Source organism: Sceloporus occidentalis, unplaced genomic scaffold (genome assembly GCF_023333645.1).
Source record: "Sceloporus occidentalis isolate IW3139 unplaced genomic scaffold, rSceOcc1.0.p SCAF_143, whole genome shotgun sequence".
NCBI classification, from domain to species: Eukaryota; Metazoa; Chordata; class Lepidosauria; order Squamata; family Phrynosomatidae; genus Sceloporus; species Sceloporus occidentalis.
The window spans coordinates 173,782-199,483 of record NW_028317123.1 but is presented as its reverse complement, the minus strand read 5'-3'; the positions used below and the strand labels follow the sequence as shown (position 1 = coordinate 199,483).

Sequence of the window (25,702 nt, the reverse complement as noted above, 5' to 3'; positions counted from 1 at the left end):
CTACAAATATTTGTGTTTTCTGGGTTGGCAAATGATTCCGTTTTGGGGTCTGTAGGGAAGCAAAACCGGATCTTTATCACGGTGCTGTTCTGTCAAGGGATGAGCTGCCCTGCATAATGCATAGATTAATTGGCGTGATGCAGGTTAATGCGTATGATAGCTGAGTGCCCCCTTCAATTATCATTTCTTTCTTCATGGAGATGCTTTCACATTGAGCAGAATCTCTCCCCAGCTCCCGGGCTTGCAGGCGATGTGTTCGGCTGAACACGCATGTGCAGAACACGCACGCATGTGCAGGAAGAACTCCCATTGGTTTCAATAGAAGTAATTTCCTGACGCTCATTGGCTGATTCAGGTAGCCAAATGTGGCTTGAAACTTGAACGGTGGAGGATCTGGTGCAGTGAAGCTCTGGAGCTGGAACTTCTCCCAAAGGTAAGTGATTTACTTCTCTTTCCCTTTTAACAGAAAATTGGTAAATAATGCACTAAAGTACCTTCAAACGAATGCCCCTTTAAGTATGCATTGTGCAGGGCCAACCTTCAGTCAGCAAAACCCCAAATTTATGTCCAAATCAGTTTGTGCAAAAAGTGTTTCTGTATAGTTGTGCAAAACGGCAGCTAAATCGGCTTCTCTGGGTGTGTAATGGTGTCAATGTGTTTGTGGGGTCAGAACGGCAGAACGGTGTGTGTGTGTACGGTATTTGTGCAGAATGATATATATGTATCAGTGTGTATCTGCTTGCAGCAAGGTATTTGTAGTAGTGTGTGTGTCTGTGAAAGTGTCTGTCTTTGTGAGTGCATGCACAGAGCTATATTGTATCACTATATATATATATATATATATATATATATATACTAAGAAAGAAATGCAAATTCTCTCCAGAAATCCAGCGCAGACGGGGTTAATGTTGTAAATATTGTAGCTGGAAACAGACGATTTTTAATGGAATCTCTTCATAGGCGTACAGAGTCTATTTATCACTCCCATCACTCCTGTGTCCCAATAGCACGTAGTGTGTGTGTATATATGTATATATGTATATATATATATATATACATCAGTACATTGTAAGCTTGTGAGCAGGACCATCTTTATCTAACGTATTGGGTCATCTTCAGACACTATGAATGTACGGACTGTAAGAAGCGCTGCCGAAATTGTTGCCGCTATTTAAAAAATATAAATAAAAATAAAATGATAATAATAATAGGCTGCTCTGCATTCGTTCTCATAAATACCCCCTGGGTGTTGCTCGGCTTTTCACCAGTCCTTCCTTCTAATCCCAGCCACCTCTTAGATTCTCTGCTATGCAGATCCTCCTAGAAGCCCCAAAGCCCCCCTGTGCCACGTGTGCTTATTTTCAACATTAAGTAACTTCCATTTGACCTCCCAAAGCCTCTCCCTTTACATAGAAACATAGAATGTGCCGGCAGATCGGCCCCATCCGGCCCCCGTCTAGTCGCCTGTTTCTCCTGCTGTAAAGGCACAAACCTTAATCAGTCGTTGGTCTTGTCTTAGATTCAGGAGCCGTATGTCTATCCCGTGCATGTTTAAATCCCCTCACTGTATTAACCACTACCACTTCTACTTGGAGGCTGTTCCACTTATCTACCACTGACAGACATTGCCCCCATAATCTTTCCTTAATTATTCCATTCTTGTATGTTTAACAACACAATTTACCCCACCTTTGAGCACCAGAGGGGGCTGCTTGTGACCACTGTGGATTATCTGCTAGTCACTGAATGGGTTAAAACACACAGCACTGATTCCAATGAAGATCTGGACAGAAATCAGAATGTGTTCCTATTGATCTTGGAGGGTCCACGTTGTAAAATAAAGACGGTTACATAAAAATGCTGTTTGTGTATCAAACAGAGTGTGTATTGTGTGTGTCAGACAGTGAAGTGTTATATAAACAGGAAAACGAGGGGGTGGGAATGAGGGTGGGATGGAGAATGAATGAGAAGAGGCCATTTGGGAGAGAAAAAACATTGGGGGGGAGATAGGACAGAATTCTGTCTGCCTGCTTCTTAAATTTTAAACTTTGGAATGGTTAAAAAAAAGTGTTTTTTGATTTTCTGAGATACTCTGAGAAAAAAATCTACAGGAAAAAAAACACTTAAAACATTCAACGCATAACAAATCAAACATGGAGGAGGATGTTAGGGAAAGCGCGTGTGTTAGAATGAGAAGGGGAAACCGCTGGATGGGATGATAGATTTGGTAGAAAGGGGGTGTTGGTGGGATTCTGGGTGGTGGTATGGCCCACACTTGGTGAGACAGCATGGGGCACCCTGACAGAGACATGAAAAAGCAGGGGAGGGAGAGAGGAATGAAAGGTAAAGAAAAAGGAAGAATAACATAGTGAGCACGAGGCAGACAAATGAAGAGAGAGGAGGACAGGAGATGAGATGAGTTCCTTCCCGCGCAGAAGAGCGAGTAAAAGGACAGAGGGACGGACCATGCCCCAGAACCATTTGGGGGTTTATGTGAGGCTTAGCATGTCACGGGGTATAAAGCCTCGCCGTGTCATGAGGGGTATTAATAAAAATTACTCAAATAAATATGGAACCTCATCTTATCATCGCAGCATCCAATGGAACGGTCCTATCAGCCGCCCCGGCTCTTCCTAAAGATTATATATGTTATGATCTCTGTTTTTATGGTAAGGCCGATGTTTTTGGACCAGCAGGACACAGAAGAGATAATAATGACACGAGTGACGCTTAGTCGTTCGTATAACTGTTTATTACCAGAACAACAGACATGCAATGCAATAAAATGTCGCCCGCACCGCTCACACAGAAATCGCTCTCCAGGCTGGGTCATCCTCACATCAGCCCCTTACATATCATTCAACCTGTGAAAGGAGAAGAGCGACTGAACAACAGGTCTGTAACTATCAGCTGAGTGTTAGCTCAGTGGCCCAGGTCCCTTGTCATTCTACTCCAGGCATTGGGCTTTTCATATCCAATAGAATAAAACTCTCCTGTATGACTCCTGTACGGAACCAACTTTGAGAGAGGGTTTAAGGCTCAGGGATATAGCACCCCCCTCACTATTGGGGTAGTTTCAGGCTTTATGATATAGTATTCTCTTAGTGGTACCATCCTGATGGGGGGATTCAGACAAGTGCTTTTCTAGCTGATGTAGTTCCAGACCCCGGGGGATAGCCCGCTATGGGTAGTCTAGGGGCCACCTGTCCCCATTGCCAGACCCCTTCAAAGGAGTCAATGTCATTACCCCACTGGGAGAAATGTGGGGTGTGCTGTAATGTCTCCCCCTGGTGGACGATGCAATAATACCACTTTTACCACTTCTAAAATACGGTATTTTGATATTTACCTTTTTATGCCGAGAAAGTAGATGAGCTCAATGCTGCGAGAGGATGAGAGGCACACGGGAACTGTCCTCACACAGGTCACTGGGGTTCACTCTCTGTCCCGTGTGGACGTTAAACATCGGAAGGGTGGAGAGAGGACGCGGGACGTCGCGGTTTGATGCCATGTGCCGTAGTTCTTCCGTGTTGGAGAAGATACTCTGCTGGTGAATTAGCTGGATGCTGCGTGACATACAGACTGTGTTACACACAACATATAACATATAACATGACAATGTATGTATCAAGTCATATATAGGACACACTACGACTTATAGACAAGTTATTTGTAGTTAAAGGGACGGGTATTCATGGCATGCCCTGGCTGATTAACACACCTGGGAACTATGAGGGTTTGCCCCTTGAGTCGCAGAGTTTTTGCCCCAACTTCAGGGTCTCAGGGAGAAGGGGCAGATTCTCAGGGTCACACAGTCTGGAGTGGACTCCTTCCTATTCTATCCCCCGCTTTTATAGTATATATATATATATATATATATATATATATAACCCCCAATTGGTGCTGTTGCTACCGGTATGTTATGGTTGATATCCCTGCTTGAATGCAGGTGACTCAATTAAGTGCATCTTTAAATAATGACAAGCAAGGTTGCAAACAGGGCCGGTATTCGAGCAATTTGGGTAACACATTGGGTCTCTACATAGAAGCTTGGGCTCCCAGAATAACTTTTATGGCCCTATATAAACCATATCAATCAGTTTGCTGATTGATCTATACATTACGCAATCTGTACTTACTCTGAGGTTTCGGCATCTCTCTTTTCTCTGCAAAAGAACAGCAGAAAAGGTCATCTTGAGTTTTCCAAACCAGGACTATACCCCCCCGAACATTGTCTCCTTGAGCCCTGGGACTTCTTCACACGCATCTTAACACACGCACACACATGCTAATCCTTGCTTACGAAGATCCTTGTCCCTTAGCCCCCAAGGTCGCCTTCTTATACTTACATCCCCTCTCTGCGGCAGCACATGATGTAGCATAGGAACGCACAGAGGAGTAACGCAATTAAGGAGGGAATGAGCATAGTGAGTAAGTAATCAGAGAGGTAGTGAGTGTCTTCCAGCGTCTTCGAGGGTGGATTAAACTCACTTCCATCATCTAGAATACCCGAGCCACGTTCAGAACGCACGGAGGGTGATTCAGAGTCAGATATCTGTAAAATGCATTAAAAGGTGAAAACATGCACAATTCTCTCACTCATTTATAAATACACTCCTAACCGCTCTCTCCGCTCATCCGATGATCTCCTTCTATCCTCTCCTCTGGTATCTAGCTCTCATGCGCGCCTACAAGATTTCTCAAGGGCTGCCCCTATCCTCTGGAATGCCCTTCCCAGGCCTATCCGTCTTTCTCCGTGTCTTCGGAAGCCATCACCTATAACCAGTAAAACATGCAGACAGGGCTACCCCTGGTAGATGAATATAATAATAATAAGAGAAGCAACTGTGACCGTGCTATCCCTGACTCAACATGGGCTGTAGTAAGTACGACTCACCACTAGGTGGCCCCACAATGCAAAAGATACAAGTTCCAATATGATATAATGTAACAAATATTTATATATATTATTATTATTATTATTATCTTTTATTTATATAGCGCCAACAGTTTACGCAGCGCCTAAAACAATACATATATTCAAGGGGTCTGACAAGACGAGAATTGACAGACTAAGACAAACCGATACATAAGGTGGAGAGGCTCGGCTCGCAAGCTTACAATATTTCATTGTAAACCAAATGAAAATACTAGGATAAATTGCCAATAAGCTCCTTGTGCTCCCACTTAGTCCTGCCAGCACCCATTTCAAGGCCATCTTGACAATGCTGGGAGATACTAGCGGCGCAAAGTCTGAGAAGCTCTTCTGTAAATGGGGTGTTAGCGCACGCTGGCTTCTGCTGACACCTGGTGGTCATAAACAGTATCACATGGATTGGTACTTGGTACTCACCAGGCTGACATTGCACCAGTCTATGTCGAAATACTCTGCAAAGCGGTCATAACATGATACTATCGGCTGTCCTCCCGCCTGACACAACTTCTGTACGTGAGGGCTCTGGGACTCCAGCAGGCACCCTGAGACGGGTACATCAGACCCCACCTTAATATAAACCCTAGGTGGGTAAAAAGTAGGAAGGGGTTACTACTATTACATTGGACATTCAGATCAGTGTAAGATCTCTGGTTAAAGAGGTATTCGACAGCATTGTGAGAGCAGAGTAATGGCGCTCGCGCTGGGTGTGATTGAGTATGGTAAAGTATCATATACATAGCATGGAGCAAGAACTCACCCCTCTTTGAGTCCTCGGAGTGGGAGCGGTACTCGTCCCCCCCTGTCTAATGCAGACGTTATATTAACAACAGTCAGCCGCTGGGGGCCCCATACATCTTGAAGAGGCGCTTGGAAATCAAGCTGGGTTTCTGGAGGAAGCATCTCTTCTATGTTCAAATTCCGGATCAAAAACTCTGCCTGGAATGGGGTCTGTAATCCTGTGGGGAGGTGAAGAGAGCAAAACAAAAAAAAAACAGAATAGGAGACAGCAGGAAACCCACCAAATCAATGAAAATCCAACTAGCGTCCTTAAGACGCCATAGGAGCCAATTGCGCTACCCATTTAAAGATGGGAAACTCGTTGGGTAATGGGGAGAAAAAAACATGGCAAGATAAGAAATAGGGCGTTGAGATGGCCGATCCAGTATCTAAATAAGGCTGGTTTCTGATATTAATAGAAGCTTATTTTTATCTGCAAACCCGAAAAATGGTAGGGTTCAGGTTTTAGAAAGTGATTGATCGAGCGGAGAAGGCAAATCATTGGGTTCCAACTTGGAAGGTGAGGGGTGAGGATTACGTTGAGGAGACCGAGATGTTTAGGGCATAGCATGTACCTGTTGTAGGGTCAATGTTGAAAATCAGCCGCTCTCGGAAGGTCTCAGATGTGTGACGGTTATAGGCAGTCACCTGAAAGATAGAATGGAATGATGGTGACTGCAGAACGCGTCTAAGCACTAGGATCCATTTCACAAGGTGCTCGCCCCGACCTCTATAATTTGTTTCCCTGGCTCTGTTGGGGAGCCGTACAGAAAAGCTTCGTGAAAGGGGGATCGCTGGGTGTAACGCAGCCATCCGGGCAGGTCTGGAAAGCCTTCTAAATTGGCTCGAAACGTGATAGGGTCAGTGCGATCAACTCCTGCAAGAAGATACGAAGAAGTGGGAATAGACGTCATTAAAAATAGATGGTCCAGTGATCAAAAAAAAGAAAAAAGCTGGAGAAAGAACGTGAAACAGAAGATGTGCGTAGGTGCATCAAACAAAAAGCGAATACGAGTGGGCGAGGTAGTCAATAGTCATGAAGAGACACTGACAAAGATGAGATAACACTCAAAGCCATCATAAGCTCTTGGATGATATCGGAACATGCTATTTAATAGATACCAGAATGTCTTAAACAAAAACATGAAAAGTAACTAGAAAAAAAGTTGGAATAAAGGGGAAAATATCTGGGTTTGCTTTTAAGTTGATTTGTACCCTACAGCTATTTGCTGCCACCTAGAGGCAAAAACCAACCTGCCCCGGTAAGTACTGGCGTTGCCTTCATCTGTTGTAAACTCACCGTAATTATTTTTAACGGACGGAAATTGCTGCTGGAAATATTCAGGGTCCAGCTCGTGGACTATTAGGGTTCCCAGGAAAGGATAGACATTCTGGTCGCAGAGACCACTAGAGAGGGAGTGCCAGAGTAACACTGAAGAAGAAGAAAGGAGAGAAAAGTAGAAGAAAGAGGGTTGTAGAGAATAAACCACATTAAGTTAAATGGACTCCAACGCATTTCACATTACATGCCAAGCAGAACATGCTCTTTTTTTATTATAGTTTAGAAAATACGATTTCTGTCTCGATTTTCTCCCGGGCCCCTGCTTGGTCCTTCAGCGGACCCACAAAATAATGTTTCAAACATAACATAAGAGTGCAAACGCATTTACAAGAAGTCCTTCATGTCCATGCTGCTTGAATTAATTACAGTTGAAAGGCAGGCTAATTGGATTTTATGGATTAGCTCATGAACGATTGAATATCATGGAAATGGCCCATATTTTACGGAGCTGCTGGCCAAGATTCCACCAGACGGACGGGTTGGGGGTTATTTTTGCAAATATGATCTCAGTGCCCAAAGAAGCCTGCGGTGGCCTCCAACCAAGGAGCCTTTAAACTCATGGATCATTTGCAATGGATGAGAGGAGCTTGGACGATGCATTTCAGGGTGTATACATGTCCTCCACATACATGTAAAAGCCATGAACAATGTATATACGAAAACAGAATGTTATTAAAACAGGGAACTGACATGTTTACGGGCCCCTAATTGGCTCGCTTTGTGAGATGGTGCCCAGCCCAATATGTGAAGCTTCTTCTATCTAGGAAAGTATCTTGGAAAATGTTATATATATCTTAGAAAAAAAAAGAAAAAAAAATATTAAATATAATATATATTATAATATATATATATATTATATATATATATATTATTTATATATATATATATGTTAAACATATATTCCTGGTTTCAGTTAAATTAAATCTGATCCACTATATTTAAATATATCTGTAGGGAACTCTATTATTTAATACACAATTGGACCAAATAGTAAATAGTATACCATATATTTAGAAATATGGTAACACAACAATGAATTCTGAAATATGTATTTTAAAAAAATAATAATAACTTTCTGATCTATAAAATAAACAGTTTTAGGAAACTCTGTTGCTAGAAATCAAAGAGAAGAGGTTTATGACGCTATTGACTATGAGTACCTATCCCGTCAGTCTCACATTATATAAAAAAAAACCACGTAGTATATAATATAATTATAATATAATATGCACCGATACACGTATACATTAATACGCTATACACACACACTCCAGGCCTACGAGTATTTATATCTTTGAGTTATATATAGAGCGAGGCTGTCAAAGTGAGAAAGAAAAAGACAGCAAGATAAAGGGCAGAAACTATTTATATACAAATGTTACAGAGGAGGCAATAGAAATTAGACAGTAAGGTAGAAGGAGAGCGCAGCGAAGGAAGAGAGACAGACAATGAAAAAATAATTCAAATAGGAAGAATACACATAAATAGGGAAAAAGCAGAAACAGGGGTAGAGGGGTAGAAGCGGGGAGGACACGTAGCGGACAGTGGTAAACAGAGCCCACAAGACAGAAGGGAGGCCCACATGAGACACCCATACATATAGACTGCGTATAGCTGGGACCTGCCTGTGAAAAGACCCACTGCCTCAGGTGCCATGACCGCTGTGACTGTTAGCGGGGCAGGACTGGGGGCAGAGTGACAGGGACAGCTGGGAGAGGAGGAGGCAGACACAAAGGGTGGGACAGCGGGGGCACAGGGGCATGTAAAGTAACAGCTGGGACACTACGTGAGATACAAAGTGACAGTGGGGACTGGGAGGTAAGTACTCTGTGACAGTGGGGACTAAAAGGTAAGCAAGCTATGACAGTAGGGACTTAGAGGTAAGCACACTGTAACAATGGCGACTGAGAGGTAAGCAAGCAATGACAGTGGGGACTGAGAGGGAAGCACACTGTGACAGGGGGGGCTGGAAGGGAAGCACACTGTAACAGTGGGGACTAAAAGGTAAGCAAGCTATGACAGTAGGGACTTAGAGGTAAGCACACTGTAACAATGGCGACTGATAGGTAAGCAAGCAATGACAGTGGGGACTGAGAGGGAAGCACACTGTGACAGGGGGGGCTGGAAGGGAAGCACACTGTAACAGTGGGGACTAAAAGGTAAGCAAGCAATGATAGTGAGGACTGAGAGGGAAGCACACTGTGACAGGGGGGACTGGGAGGGAAGCACACTATGATAGTGAGGACTGAGAGGGAAGCACACTGTGACAGGGGGGACTGGGAGGGAAGCACACTGTGACAGGGGGGACTGGGAGGGAAGCACACTGTGACAGGGGGGACTGGGAGGGAAGCACACTATGATAGTGAGGACTGAGAGGGAAGCACACTGTGACAGGGGGGACTGGGAGGGAAGCACACTGTGACAGGGGGGCCTGGGAGGGAAGCACACTATGATAGTGGGGACAGTGGGCAGTCACACAGATATCCACACTATGAATATCCCAACCAGCGCCAGTCCAAGACCAAATTGCACCCCGGACAAAAATACTCTTGGATGCCCCCTTTTTTCATTTTAGATAGCATTGTGTTTTGATACAATTAATTTACACAACACATTCTACTAGAAAGGAGAGACATCACAATAAGAAAGAGAGGCACAGGGATTTCTGCCCCATTAGGGCAATCTAACACTAGTAAAGCAGCTTAGGGGCCACACTGTGTATACCTCTCAGTACCCGCTGTCACAGTGTGTGATACGGCCGGACTCAAATAAATATACACTTGGGAGTGGGGTCTCTGAGATAGATGCTCACATTGCTATGACAGTGGTGACCAAGAGATGCACTCGTTGTGACCACGGAGCAGATCCACACATTGTGATCGTAGAGATACTGTGAGAGTAGGCACTCAATATACACACACTCAGAACAGTGGGGCTCAGACACACAAACTGACACTGGGGCTCAGACACACACACATACTCTGACATTGGGGCTCACACACACACACTATGACACTGGGGCTCATATACACACACGCACACACTATGACACTGAGGCTCATATATACACACACATACACACACATACTCTGACATTGGGGCTCAGACACACACACACACACACACTCTGTACACTGGGGACTCAAGAGAAGAAGGAAGATGTTCAATAAGGCCGCTGGTATACATTGCAGGAGGTGTATCACAATGTTGACAATTATCACAATATTTTCTCGTCCTGGAGCTACCTGGAGCCGGACTGTGAGCGTAAATTGGGCCCTTGTATGAAACCCACATTATTGCGCAAATCGCACAAGTCACAATGACGAGGATCGCAGTGTCGGAAATAGCTCCTCTATTAATACATCCCCGCAGTGGTGTCGCGGGGGGTGTAATAATACAGCGACACGCGGGTCTCCCTGTCTCTGAAATAACGGGGAAAACGAGGATTTTCATCCAGCGTAAAAGACATAGAAATAAATGGCAGTAATAGAGTCCATGATCCAGAAATGTCACAAGTCAATCCGCGCAAGCAGATAATGACACAAAGTGACAAGCGATAAGACCCAAGCGAAGCGCCGCAGCGTGCCCTCCCTGGACGCCTCCACTCTGTGACTGCATGTTTAAATTCCCTTACTGTATTAATCTCTACCTCTTCTGCTAGGAGACTGTTCCATTTATCTACTACTTTTTCAGTAAGATAAAACATCCCCTCTAAGCCTCTAGTTTTATTGTTCTAGCAGAATAAGTCCACCCCAATACCCCAGCCGAACTCCCCAAAGCCTTTCTATCCCCATCTAATGGCTGGCATCTTCAAAAGGCATTAATTCAACACAAACTGCCCGTTGTAAGCCCCCTTCTCTGTGATTAACGTCACCGCAGGGGGGCTTTATACATAGAAATCTTTTGACAGTCCAAGTGTCCCCGGGCAAAGTGACATTAGCCAGCGAGACCGCCAAATTAATAGAAACTGGGATTTCGAGACTTGGGGGGGGGGGGGAGTAAACTGTATCTCGGTTCAATCATTTTTTTTATCATTATAATGAGATTATACACAAATATCAAAAGTGAAATTGTTTAAAAACAAAAGAAAACAAAATAATTCTCAGATCTTCACATTAATAATGATAACAGCTGCAAAAAGGTCAGTATTGGTTTTATCTCGCCATCTCTTCTACATTCTTTCGATAATAATTATTTTTATATTATTACAGGGGGGGGGGCACCGCCATTCATTCTTTGTGTGCATGTTTTAGGCATGTCTATATTGTCTATATTGTCTATATTGGCACACGTGTATTTTGCGGTTCTTAGCCCCACAAGCTTTACCTTTGTCCCAAAAAGCAAGAGCGGGATTGTCCCGCACAAAGAGGGACAGTTGGGTGGCGTGCATACAGTGACACCCAGCACCCACCCGGACGATTCATGTTTTTGGTGGGGAGGCGGCGGTGCCCTTGGCCCTCTGTCTCTCCTTGAAGACGTCAGTGATCCCCCTTATTGCACTATTAAGGGGAGACCAAGAAGATCCAGCCCCCCTGACATGCACAGGTCTAAAGACCATAAATAGCTTAGCTGAGTATAATGGGAGTTGCATTGCAAAGGGAGTGGCGTGCTGTGAGAGTGGGATACAATTCCCGGGTGGCAGCAAACATGTAAACAATCGCATAAATGCACAGGCACACACGCTAACATCACTCGAGTGCTTTCATTCATACACATTCACAAAGCTCTCACTCTCCTGCTGTCAGTCCTGCTTAAAATCCTGTTACCATGCAACACTCCTCCATAGCTCCTCCTTGTGGTCCTTCCCAACCCCCCTATCACACATTCCCCCCCCCAACATTCACATTCTGCTTTTTTTTTTCTTTGTATGCAAGGGATTCTGGGAAATGTAGTCTCTTGCTTTTATTTTCTCATCAAGGCTGAGATGTACATTTAATTTGACTTTACATTTCGGTGTTTTTGCTACCAGTGTGCTATGGCTGATATCCCTGCTTGAATGCGGGTGACTCGGTTATGTGTTTCCACGAGAGCCGGTGTTAAAGCCATTTGGGGAACATATTTGGCGAGTCTCTGCTTCACAATGGGCCGTTAAAGGGTTAATATCTTAGGGTCAGCTCATTGAGTTCTTGTGTATGTTTGTAGGTGGTGGACCCCATCATCCAACACAAGCCTGAAACCATACCAGGGAACACTCAAAATTTCGCCTGGAGGCTCTGGGTGAAGTGTCGCTGCTCCGGGTCTCTGGGTCATTGAGATGGGGGCAAAAACCCTGGGATTCGGGGGTAAACCCTGAGAGTCCCCAGGTATGCCTGTAACAAGAACACACACTTGAATGCCACATGTTAGTGGCTCATATCCCATGTAGTTGCACCAATGTCTTAAAAGCCCTTTACAGGGCTGTAAGTTAAACATGGCCTACGGCGGCGCATGGTAACTACTACAACAGGGAAAGCCAAGCAGACGCTGCTCTTTGCTCAGCTTTAAAGCGAACACATTCCATGGCCAAGAAGGCAAGTCAATTCTAAGAACAATGGCTCTAAGTAGGGCTCCTGGGGGAGGGTCAGAGGTCACATCCTGAGCTGACGTCACATCCGCATCTGGAAATGGAAGGGAGCCTAGGGGTATTACCGTCGGGTGGCTCAAGCAAGCCCCTCACTTTGCGGTGCCTGGGGCAGTTGCCCTTCTTGCCCCGTGGAAGTTACACCCCTGATAAGAACAGGATGCTTTATAGATTGCGGCACCCGGACAGAGATACACAAAAGTTTTTGGGTTACATTCTAAAGTTACAACATACAGTTCCTCGGTGTGTGTGTGTGGCCATCAAAGAACTGTAAGCTCACGCGGGGAGCCCTCATTCACCCGCCATTCTTGCCCAGATCTGTGTGTAAAAGTACCATAAAGCCTGACGGCAGCTCAAGGGCAGAGTCCTCAACGCCTGCTGTGCCTGTATGCGTTATTGTATATGTGTTATGTATGTGTTATTGTATATGTGTTAATGTATATCTGTCATGTATGTGTTAACCACATTCATACAATTCCAACAAATTACAGGCAAAAGAGCAGGGAGCACAATACAATCTGGTGAAACGGAACAGAAATGTATCCATAATAATGTAAACATAAGCTTGTTTTATTTCTTAGATGTAACATTTATAAATATTTTTATTTATATTGAAAAACACAGATATTGAGTTTAAAGATAGAAATGAATAAAGTCGATTGACTGATGATGATTTTTAAAATTGCCATTGGGGTGAAATCCTTAGTCATCACAATTCCTTTTCATATATTATATCTAATATTATTTACCAATAACGTGCAAATATATGCTGGGCTAAAAGGGTGCTTGGTAACTATATTGCCCCCCCCCATTTTGAATTTGCATATTTTTGTAGAAATGGTTAAGAATAATGGTATATAATGTATATATATATATATATATATATATATATATATATATATATATATATATTTATTTATTTTTTGTTTTTAAAAAACTATATAAAAAGGTAATAAAAATGTACAAGGCAATGGACTCCATTCTCGGTATTGCGCATAACATCCAGAACTTTGGCGGCGTATATTATATAGTTATATATATTATTATGATATATTATTCTTTAAGACACAAGTCTTCCAGGTTCGCACACAAGCCCCCCCAAACAAAAAAAACCCATTAATGTCTGGGATTTAAAGGGATTTTAGATTTCAATGGGCAGAAGTATCCATCACCTATTTGATAATCACCATTAGATACCGGTAACCTATACACTATTCTCAGAACAGCTATGATGGGAATGATGGCAGTAGAGCTCGCTAGCTGAAACAGTGTAACGGTCTTATAAAACTGATCACTTTCTCCAGACTCCTGAACCTCCTCCGACTACTGCGTTTGGGTAGGAAAAATAACCCAAGGATCTTGTTGACAAAGCTACAACAGCCTAAGTCCGAGGGAGGATTGAGCCCACCGCGTAGAACTAATTACAACTTAGCCGCCTCGCTGTCTCAAGCACCATCTATTCACTTTATTATAGCATTGACGTAGATTGACGTAGGTTTGGTCCAAAAGAGCCCATTACGGTATACACGTATGTATGAGTGTGTTTTTAATGTATAGTCATACAAATATGTATATAAATGTGTATATATATATATATATATATACAAAATAATACTAATAGTGATACACATGAAATAACTATACGTCTTCTTAATGCATTTCTATAGAGGGATCCATCATTCTTTTAAATCCCTTCCTCCTTCTGTTTTTGTTAAGCCAGACAAACACTTCTCTCTGTAGGACCCTGCAGGAACCCCTCCTGATTGCAGAAGGCAGGAAAAAGGGAGAGAGCAACAGAGAGGGGGAGTGATAGAAAGAGAGAGGAGGGGGGGTCGGAGAGAGAGAGAAAGGAGGAAGGAGGATGTTGCTGTTCGTGATGCTAGTTTAGGCCAGGATGCATCAGCTCCAGTGACATGGTGGGTGACTGCGCTACATAGCCGGGCTACATTGTTCTGCTTCTCCATTACCGAAAAGGTAGGATGCTCCATTTACGGAAAGCAGCTTGGATGTGAAAATCAGAGATACAGGAGGAGGCGGTGGAGGAGAGGACTATGAGATCTGGGTACCCACGTCCTACATCTCCAAAATGATGAAGACAGAGGGTAAGACAGCAGGTGGGGGGCCAAGGAGTTCATCACCACATAGAAATGCGTATGAAGTCGGGGTGCAGACACTGCAAGCCAATAAGGATGGAGTGCCTGATCCTGAATCCGAAGAAGGACGCAAATCGCGGTGTAAATATGGATCAAACGTTCACCGCATCAAGAACATGTTCCTGCAAATGGGAACAGGCCCAACAGGAGCCGAATCAGAGGCTGGACGGCCAAAAGAGAAACCATCAAAACTGACATTGCCGCGGGCCGGCAGCTTGAATGAGAATGTCAACCACAGCGCCTTGTTGAAGCTAGGAACCAGCGTGTCGGAAAGGGTGAGCCATTTTGACCCCCCGGCGGAAAGGCCAACATCCAAGTTGCAGGAGGCACGACGCGTTTTTGAGAGGAACCTACAAGAAAAGGAGACGACCAACAGAATTTTCCTGCGCAAGGAGAGAGGAGGATTTCAAGACAGAAAACTGGACGTTGTTGTGCGGTTTGGAGGTAGCACAGAATCTCTGGACAAGCTGGACACAGATGCGGTCTCTCCAACTGTTAGCCAGCTCAGCGCAGTCTTTGAAAATGCAGACCTGCGCAACAATCTCCATAAAATCCCGGCCAAAGGTCCATCAGGCCGCCGTACCAGACTTTTTCAACCAGATGCTGCCAAGGCAGCGGAGGAGAAGAAGACTTTGGGAAAGGTTGGCGATGGGCCGAACAAACCAGCAGTTGGCCAGGAAATATGCAAAATCAAACCAGTGGAGGTAGAGGAGAGTGGCGAGTCTGAAACAGACGTCTTGAAAGAAACAGAGACGGCCAAAGCTGAGGAGGCTGGCAACACCGGGAATGAGAATGGAGGCTTGGAGGCGAAAGGGGTGACGGCGCGAGAGGGAGATTTGGCTCAAGAGATAGAAGCTGAGGCAGGAGAAGATGATTACAAGAGGGAGGACTGGTCAGAGGTGGAAGTGATAGAGTTCAGTGTCTGCAGTGGCCTCGGTGATGATTCAGAGGGTAGCGGTTTGGATGAAGAAGAAGAGGATGGGTTCTATGAACCGCTGAACACCTGCAAAGAGATTGAGGGTCTCTCTGAAGAGGAGGAACCAACTGCCAACCGAAAAATACGCTTCAGTACAGCTCCCATTAAGGTAAGACTGGAGGCCTGCTCTCCTTCCAATTACTAGATAGTGGGGATAAGACAGCAGACCTTAATCAAATGCCCCTAATACGATTCTAGCGATAAACCATTTCTGTCCCCCCACCAACACCAGCCTGTGCAATCCCAGAATCCCCTGATAACGATTGAGGATACAACACGATGGGCATAGCCTATCGGCACGCAGCGTACTGATTGGGCGATACAAGAAAATAACGGCTCGCCCTGTCTTTTTGTATACCTTTGGGCATCGACACATTCCGTCAGCCAGTTGTATCATAGATTCTAGCTAGATGTAATTGTGGGTTTCTCTCGCCCCCCTCTCTCAGTGATCTACATCTGTTCATTCACACACACGCACTCGTGCTTATATTCGTGTTCTGAACGTGTGGCTCTGTTTTGGGCGCCGGGTCCTTGGTCTCCCTGTTTTTTTTTTTTTGCTGTTGTTTGAATAAAGGAAGTGTTTGTGTCTGTGTGACACTTCCTGCTGTGGGGACACTGGCAGCTTGGCAGGGTGTGGGGGAGGAGGGAGTCCCCCCACTTCCTGTTTTGGGGGATATTTAAAGGTTCCTGTTGTACAGTAAAGGCAGCTGCCCCGGTCACAGCTGTTCAAGGCCATGGACGCATGTTTTTTTGGGGGTTGTTGTTCACGTATGCAGAGCTATGTGTGCATACATTTGCGTGTTCGTTCGCATTGGCTACACGCACAGTAATTTGCATGTGCATAGCGATGTGCAGTTGCAACATGGATGTCAATGTGTGTATAAGGGCTGTAGCCGTTTACGTCTGTAACGTGATGCAGGAAATGAGGACAATTAAGTGCAGATCAGTTTGCAGCGAGCATCTGTTCGTTCGCAACACCATGTGACGCAGGGAGCGACATATATATATATATATATATATATATATATATATATATATATACACACACACCCATATATATATATGTGTGTGTGTGTTACACACCAGTGTTTGTGTCGCACACACAGTATTGGTCCTCATCACAAACAGTGTACAAACAATAAGGAGCAGTATTATATATGTACACACAAGTAAATATAGAGTATGATCTATAAGGGACATGGAGCAGTGGTTATGTCTCACATTCCTACAGATTGCAACATGGTGCTGTATGTAAAACACAGTGAATATTTAATGAGCGGTATATATATATATATATATATATATATATATATATGTGTGTGTATATAGTTTTCATTTGATGGAGCAATGTGTTTGGAGCTCGATACATTTAATACCCTGGTTGCTTCGATGTCAGCTACGGGTTGGAATTGGACAGAAACGGCCCAAGTGGTCTATTATATAAAAACCCAAAAGGGAAACAGTGCCCATTCCATATAAAAACCCCTTCACAGCTAATAGTTAAATCTGTACAATTCTTCAATCTGGTGCTAATTTTGGTAACAGTAGAATTTGGGGAATAGCTAGAAAGTGAAAGTGACCATACGGAATAGTCAGCAGGTGCGTTCTTGCTGCCCAAAGGCAATGTCGACGCTGATTTGAAACCATTAGCTGTGCCTGTGGCAATCTGTGCAGGTAATGTGAAAAGGTAAATTAAGAATATTGAGATTAATGGAAGGATAGGCAATGGATATTACCTTAGAAGGAGGAACATGGCATGGTTGTCCACCTTCATCAATCATAATTCAGCGCGTGAGGGCAGGAGTATAAGGAACATTAAAAAACATTACTGTACTGCAGAAAAGCTTGTGGTGCATATAGTCAAGGGCCACAGCAAACCTATAGCTCTCCATACAGGTCTTTTATGGACACAGTGGTGGGGTGGTGGAGATGACACAATGAACAACAGCCATCAAATGAACACTTTAAAATGGAAGAAGCATAAACAAGTAAATATAATATAGACACGAGACACTCTGAAACCATGAAATTCTATAGTAGTTGGTACTTAACGCCTCTTTTTAAAATGGGGATATGGTGTCGACAGAGTTAACTGGGTACACTGGAAAGAGGAAATATCTATTGTTAGCGGGAGAACGGTTTTATGACACATAACCTCCCAAAAATAGCTTTCTATCTCGGGCACCAGATTAAAGAGATCAAACTAAGATCGAGAAAAAAACAGATGACTTAATACAATGTATTTCATGATATCTGTATGAATAAACATCGCCGAAAAACACAATACATGTGGACAGGGAATGCTTTAAGACAATGGAATTGAGAAATAATAATAATGAGGGTTTTATGCAAATATTTAAAATATATATTTTTTTACAATTAAGATTTTTCTCTAACCTGCACGTCATAATTAAAGACTTAATATTGCCCCATTGTAGTAGTAAAAAATATATTGTTTGGGTATTGAGCCCATGGAACCAATGAAACCACTGAACGAATTTTGTCACAAGGATTAAGTGGTAGCGTTCTAATATTACATGGTTAATATAATTCAACAAAATGTCCTTCCGTAACACAAAGAAATATAGAATCTGATAGCAGATCAGACCCATTTGGCCCCATCTACTCTGCCCAATTCACCTAAAGCCCTTGGTCTCGTCTTAGATTCAGGATCCCATGTGTGTTTAAATCCCCTTACTGTTTTAGCCTCTACCACATCTGTTGGGAGGCTGCTTCACTTACATACCACCCATTTATGTGCAGGACAGTCCCAATTTTGCCACTCTATCCCACTGTCCCACTTGAGCTTGGCATGACAGCGATATTCGTGACCCCAATCCGGCAGTTTGAGTGACACTCTAGCCCCCCTCCAGCGTTCCGCTTCGCCAGGGGTAAAAGTTTGGAGGTATGGGTTTGGGAAATACACAGCTGCATTCAAAATCAGTCCATGAAAAGTGTTCACGGAATGCCCGGGACTCAGACCGAGATCTACGGCTTCCTCTACTTTGCTGCCATCATACCTCGGAACTATCAGTGACAGCATGAACCACAAAGGTTTCCTAAGGTAGCCCCTGGAACGCCTTAATTCAAGAACATTCTGTCATTGGGACCCCCCTTAAACTTCATCTATCAGCTTCTTATGGCTGGAGTCAAATAACCCCTCTGCCCAACAATTTGGAGACCTAAGCACTTGCCTTGTTTAACCTTTCTTAGCAGGTTGGCCCAAGGGTCCAGTAAGTGCTGCGCCCTCCGTGTGGTGCAGTAACATCATTCCTCCCCGTGACCAATCAGAAACTGACCCCACAGACGCCGCCATCCTGGCTTTCTCCCTCTTAAACCATTGTGGTCATATGTAACTAAACACACTGTAACAAATAATAGCTGGAAGTCCATACTTGACTACGCTATTAATATCAAAAGCCAGCAGGCCTCTGGTTTAAGTTACAGAACTTAATGCATGATTGAAACCAGTAAGACAAGTGTGTATGTGAACAAGATATATAATCCCTCTTAATGGAAAGACTTCCAGGCCTCTATAAATTAGAATATCCAAGGAATTAAAATTGTTTGTAGAACAGAATGCACGATTGTACGAGATCCAAGACTTGTCAGCCTTCTCTTCAGAGAAGTTTCCACATTATCCAGCATCATAAGGAGATGTGAGTCTCTGTGGTATAGATGGCCCTTTGATGCTCCCTCGCAGGCCACTTTGTTGAACACTGATGGTCGTGTGTGTCCTTTGAAGCATTTGGATGTTCTGTGCTACACCTGCTCCCTCCTACCAGACACCAGAAAGGTTGACACGAACCCAGTTTTCCTGCCACCATATTCCCGTCTTCCTTTTTATTATAATAGTTTAGGCAGAAAAGGTACATATTGTAATGGTTTTAAGGCAGTAGTCTGGAAACAGTAGACCATTGGAAGTGGTCTTCAAGTCGTGAGGATATTGAACCTTTTTTGTTATTGAGTCCAGTGCATTACAGAATTTGTCGACCAGTCTGTTAAATAATGTCCAGTAAAGAGAGGCAATGTGTCTGTGTACATTTCATACCTGTAAAGAGAAGCGCAGATCTTAGGGTCCAACAGTGGGACTCGTAGAAGAAGCCTAATCACATGTTTAGGGTCCAAGATGAGCCCCAGAGGATTTGCAATGGTTTAAAGCTGAGTTTATGCAGGCTTGGCTTATCAAGTTGCATGCCGATAAAGCCATATAGAACATTGGGTCTGTAGAGTGGAACATACCCATTATGTACATTGTAGAGCACACTGGCTCTGAACATAGGGACTGCAGGCCACTTTATCACCCTTATCCTGGCAGATGGGTGTTATTCATCTTTGTATATATTTCGATTGCCTCTCTTGACAGGTATTTACAACATATTCAAATGAGGACTACGACCGGCGAAATGATGATGTGGATCCGATGGCTGCCTCTGCGGAGTATGAACTGGAAAAACGGGTGGAGAGGCTGGACCTGTTCCCCGTGGAGTTAGAGAAAGGTACGGAACCTACAATACCCACACTTCATTCCCTTTTTTTGCCAAGAATGGCAGCTTTTTTATTTTGAGGCTCCATATGCTATATAAACATCATACATACACATCCGATTTATCATTACGCACTCATACCTATTACATGGACCCCTGCAGATTCCGAAGGTCTCGGCATCAGTATTATCGGGATGGGAGCCGGAGCCGACATGGGCCTGGAGAAGCTGGGGATATTTGTAAAGACAGTAACAGATGGAGGAGCGGCCCACAGAGACGGCAGGTAACTGAATAAAAACTCAACGCCATAGGAATTGGTATCTGTACTTCACTGGAAGTAACTGCAATATGCCTATATAATATTTATATGCTTTGAATATATAATTTGAATATATACCAATTATATATGCCACTCTGTACAGGATCCAGGTGAATGATCTTCTAGTGGAAGTTGACGGAACAAGCTTAGTTGGGGTCACCCAGTCCTTTGCCGCGTCTGTCCTGAGAAATACAAAGGGCCGTGTACGGTAAGATACCATTTTCAGCAGTATTTGTTAGAAGAACTTGGTCTGTAGGGATTAGGGGTCTAATATATTACGCCCCTACCTTGTTCTCTACGGTAGAAAGATACCTGAAGAGCTGTAGGGGAAGGAACGTGATAATACAGATTGATAATAAGATTGGTAATGCTGAAAATTTCATGGCAGATTTCTGATTGGTCGCGAGAAGCCCGGGGAACAAAGCGAGGTCGCTCAGCTCATTCAGCAAACCTTGGAACAAGAAAGATGGCAGAGAGAGAACATGGAGCAGAGATACAACCAATGTAATGAGGAAGATGAAGAGGTAAGTGGGCAGTGTAAAAGATGCGGGTGTATATCTTTGTGACATATCTTTCTTTTTTGTCGATAAAAATAAAATCATTTTGGATGATCACATAGGAGGCATACTGTCTTCAGAGAGGTTTCAGCAAAACTAGGGACTGTGTTAGTAGAGGCAAAGGAGATTCCACATAGATAAATGTGAGGTTATGCATAATGATCTTCATTGACATCAGAGGAGTCATCATTGGTGGAGCAGTTTCAGTATTTATGCACCATAGTGCCATATACTTTTATCACCATGAACATGTGCCACAGGGAGCTTCATGAAAAGAATGTGGAGGGAGCATATAAAAAGTCTAATGATAACTGAAACGGTACTAAAATGTGGTACACATCTATAGACTCAAACTTGAATTGATTGGGATTTTAGACAGGAGAGTATGCCACCGACGAGGAGGATGAAGAGATGAGCCCTATGTTCCCAGGGGGGGATCTGGCCATTGAGGTGTTTGAGCTCCCAGAAGGAGAAGACGCCTTATCACCAGTAGAGATGGACCCGGAAAAGCTAGTGCACAAGTTCAAAGAGGTATCACAAGCAACTCACAACTCCTATATCTTTCTAACCGCAAGACTCGTTACTCAACGTTTGATATTTATGTCTTTCCCTGCAGCTCCAGATCAAACATGCTGTGACCGAAGCTGAGATTCAGCAGCTAAAAAGAAAGGTGAAATATTAATAACTCCTCTCTTATCATTCACTGGGTATGTTCCCCTGTAACCCCTGACTGCCACCGCAATCATCTTGTCTCACCACCAAGCCAAGGTCTCGCACCTCTCAATCTTTCATGATTGCAACAATATGCAGCTATGGCTGTATGGTAGTCTGGGTCAACACCATGCATGTTGTCCTGTACATAATTACGTTTTGGTATTAACAAATGTATGGTTACGTCTATGAACTTAGTTTGATTAGTTAACAGTTCATACGAGTTTCTGGATTAGTGAGTTTCTGTGTATTCAACTTATGATCAGGTTGATATCCAAATTCGAGGTTGGGGTACAAGTAAGGGATGGCAAGTTTATTCATTCCTCATCTATTCATTAGATGCAACTGAATATCTCTCTCTATATATATAATCCTGACTCTTTTCCCATTTTCCCATCCTCTACAGCTGGCAGGCCTAGAACAAGAGCGTTCTCGCTGGCGGGTGGAAAAGGTCCAACTACAGCAGAGTGTCCAGGAGAACAGAGAGCGCGTGGAAAAGCTGCAGGGTTACTGGATGGAGGCCCAGAGCTTATGCCAGGCAGTGGATGAGCATCTAAAAGAGACCCAAGCCCAACATCAGGGGTTAGAGCGCAAGTACAGCAAGGCTAAGAGGCTGATCAAGGAGTACCAGCAGAAGTGAGTAGATACCACCTGCACTGAGCTCCATCATTGTTAACAATGCTCCCTGTGAATGTCTGGGTTCTCTACTTCTACATTTCTCATCTCTATCACATCCAAAGAGCTGATCCGCCTCAATGACCATCTCCACTCTATCTATCTATTCACCATCTCACCTTTCAGTCTTTATCGAATCTTTGACATTCATAAATCTGGTCTTCAGCATTGGCTTCTTCCTTTTGGTCCATGCTCTTCTCTTTCAGCTGATTTTTTTCTTCCCTTTTATTTTGCATTTTCATCCTTCCTCTCCCTTGTCTACCACCTCCACATTTGTAAACTCCACTCTCGTGTGTTTCATCAGCCTCCTCCTTCTCCGTCATCTGTGATCCTCTGTAATTAATTCACATCTTTGCTCTCAACCACCCACTCTCGTTTAGAAATCACGAGGCAGTTGATCATCTAGTTATTTTTTCATCATTCATCCTCTGCTTGTTAGCATCCATTGTCCAGCCTCAGGTTGTTCGTTCTCATCCCTCAGAAGACTTTTCAGCATTTAATTATCCTATCATTTTATTATTTTATGCCTCATCTATCTAATGCAACCCCTTATCCTTATTCATTCCCCAGCACGTTGCTTTTTTCACAGTGTAACATTCATCGCTCTTTCACATATGTTAATTTCTAAAGATATCTAATTCATCAACGTTCCCAGCTTCACAGCTTTTCTTTATGTTTTTGCCACATATTATTGAATGGGTTCATTCTCAACATAACCATGATATGTACTAATTTAAGGTTTCATTCAGGTACTCCTCTCATTCATGGTTTCCTTCTTCTTGCCTCAAAATCATTACCATTTTTTCTATACTTTAATATCCTTTAACCCATATATAACACAATTAATTCATGCATTTCCTGACAGGTTCAGTCATAATATCTTGTTCCTGCATTCCACTCTTTCACACCAGATTTCCTCTTTTACCAATTCATCATATAGCTATCTAGCTTTCATTCCTTCACCCTGACGCTTTCATGGATCATCTCCACCTCCCATACGCACATATATTTCTGTATATATAATTGGTATATATATTTGTATATATAACTCTGCGGTATAACCCTTCTCTGCTCACACGTTGCATTAAACCATTTTTTCAGTATCAGTACCCCCTTTGAGAAATACTCAAAAGCGAGCGTTCTACTACACTAGGGCTACCTCTTTGTCGTTACCATGGACTGCCAAATGCATGATTGTCATCATACTAATCTATACATCACTCAAGTACCTATCTTTGGATTCGTTATTCACCATGGTCAAGGTTTTGGGAACCAAAGTAGATAACTTAAACGAAAGTTTTGTTGCTACTGAACTGAAGATATCAGATTCTAAGACACCCAGTAGACATTTCCATGCAAAGTTACACTAAAGTTTATTTTAAAAAGACTACCCAAATACTGCTTTGTTGAGTATTACCTAAGAATATATACCATTTATATGTATTTGTATACCTTTGGATTTTCTATAAAACATTCCAACTGCGTAATCCTGAATCGCTCCATAGAACAAAAGTGATTAATGGCAAAGTTCCACTGCATCACACTTAACCTTAAAATCTATTCTACACTTCTAGAAGGATATCCATGATGCTACCATATAGAAATATAGGACTGGATAACAGATAAGAACAATTTCTCGCTGAATAACCTAGGAGTACCCTATGTAAAATGTATCTCTTCTCTGTGCATCACGTCTCTTTTGACACTATTATTGTAGGACAGCTTCGGGACATTTACCTTGGGAGAACAATATTTCTCTGTTGTGAAACATGAGATTATTAACTATATATTTGTTCAGTTGAAGACCAATCCTCTCCTTCCCTGTCTTATACTTGGCTTATTCGTGCTTGTTTGTTAAAGCTGTCGTTGTTTTGCCCACAGAGAGATGGACTTCTTGAAGAAAGAGGAGATGCAGAAGCAAGAGTTGGAAGAGGTAGAGACCACTCATGCTACCGAGATCCTCAGGCTACAGGAAAAGGTGGGATTTGCCCTCAGACACAACAGAAGTACAAATGCCCCCCAAAATACCCTCCCAAACAGAATGCAAATGAAATAAAAGACTAGGGATGTAGACAGAATACATGCTGTGATAAAAAAAGGGTGAGACATGGAAAAAATGGTCTGCCACAAGAGTAATGTTACGCTCATTCTCATTTACCCCCATATGATTCTCTTCCTTTTTTATTCCACCTGCTGGATTTGGGTCCTCTATTGTCTGTTCCATTTGACCATGATACATTTTACTGTAATGATGGACAACATTATAGGAGTTGGGTTTGAAATCACTATTCTTATGATCCAGGCTGTGTAGTCAGTCTAACCCTGTATGTAATGATAGTTGGGGCATCATATGTTACTTTAGAATCCCAATGTTCTCACGCTTCCTCTTCCTTCATTTCCAGGTGGCAGAGTTGGAGAAGAAGCTCCTCACCCTTCAATGTCCGACCGCCCCGTAGATTTTATGTTGCAAGGAAAGGCGAGTTATGGGCAAGGAGTGGATGTTGCTTGTCTGTGCTGTCAGGATATCTCCTGCCCCCCCCGGTGTGAGGACTGCAAGCAATTGCCCCTTACTGTGGCTTATCTATTTCTGTATTATAACACTGGGGGGGTTACGTTCCACTGATTTTTGAATATGGTTCTCAAGAACAAACTACTGGACCAAAATGGGATTTGAGAAAGCTGTAAAGTGAAGTGGCTTTGGCTCTGTACCATGTCTCCTTAAGGCGCCTTGTCTTATACCTCCTGGAGGACATGGGAAATGGCCACTTGGAGCCTCTGTGGTCTTTTTGAGTTGGAGACTGTGTGGCTCGTATCTCATGATAACCTTGAAATGACTCTAGTATCCTGTGGCTCCCATCGGCTCCCTGGAGGCCCTGACTCCTGGACTTTGTGTGTCTCTGTGCTGTGTCTGTGCTGGTGGTCTGTGTCTATTACTTGCCCTTGACCTCAAGTGGAAAGCACCCCTCTCAAACCCTTTACCGCCTCCCCCCCCAAAAAAGAATCCCCACCCATATACAGGTCATGACTCTGTAACCCACCCCTGTCTAATGTAGAGTGAGCGTGCACTGTAAACTTTTAACTTGTGCAAGAATGTCGGTGCATAATGCGTGCACTCACACATACTGTGACATGAGGGATGAATGTGAGTTCTCAGAGGATATTTATTCTGTGGTCACCTGTGCAGCCATAACGATGCTGGGGTGGCTACC

General features: G+C 43.4%; 2 protein-coding genes across 2 annotated transcripts; one reads left to right on the top strand and one right to left on the bottom strand.

Annotated features, from left to right (window-relative positions):
* Positions 1-3,376: 3,376 nt before the first annotated feature.
* Positions 3,377-14,579, bottom strand: LOC149280916 (epsilon-sarcoglycan-like). Its single transcript, XM_089499898.1, has 8 exons — positions 14,549-14,579; positions 7,014-7,145; positions 6,442-6,590; positions 6,289-6,361; positions 5,694-5,892; positions 5,354-5,516; positions 4,492-4,555; positions 3,377-3,582 (listed from the first exon to the last, which is right to left on the bottom strand). Exons 1-8 carry the CDS (start codon positions 14,577-14,579, stop codon positions 3,377-3,379), a joined length of 1,017 nt encoding a protein of 338 aa, XP_089356024.1.
* Positions 14,580-14,701: 122 nt separating this feature from the next.
* On the top strand, positions 14,702-24,949 carry LOC149280915 (neurabin-2-like). The gene is made up of 10 exons (XM_089499897.1): positions 14,702-15,853; positions 20,111-20,243; positions 20,394-20,514; positions 20,654-20,758; positions 20,939-21,074; positions 21,483-21,638; positions 21,724-21,777; positions 22,225-22,454; positions 24,375-24,471; positions 24,896-24,949. The coding sequence occupies exons 1-10, from the start codon at positions 14,702-14,704 to the stop codon at positions 24,947-24,949; spliced, it is 2,238 nt and encodes a 745-aa protein (XP_089356023.1).
* Positions 24,950-25,702: the final 753 nt, after the last annotated feature.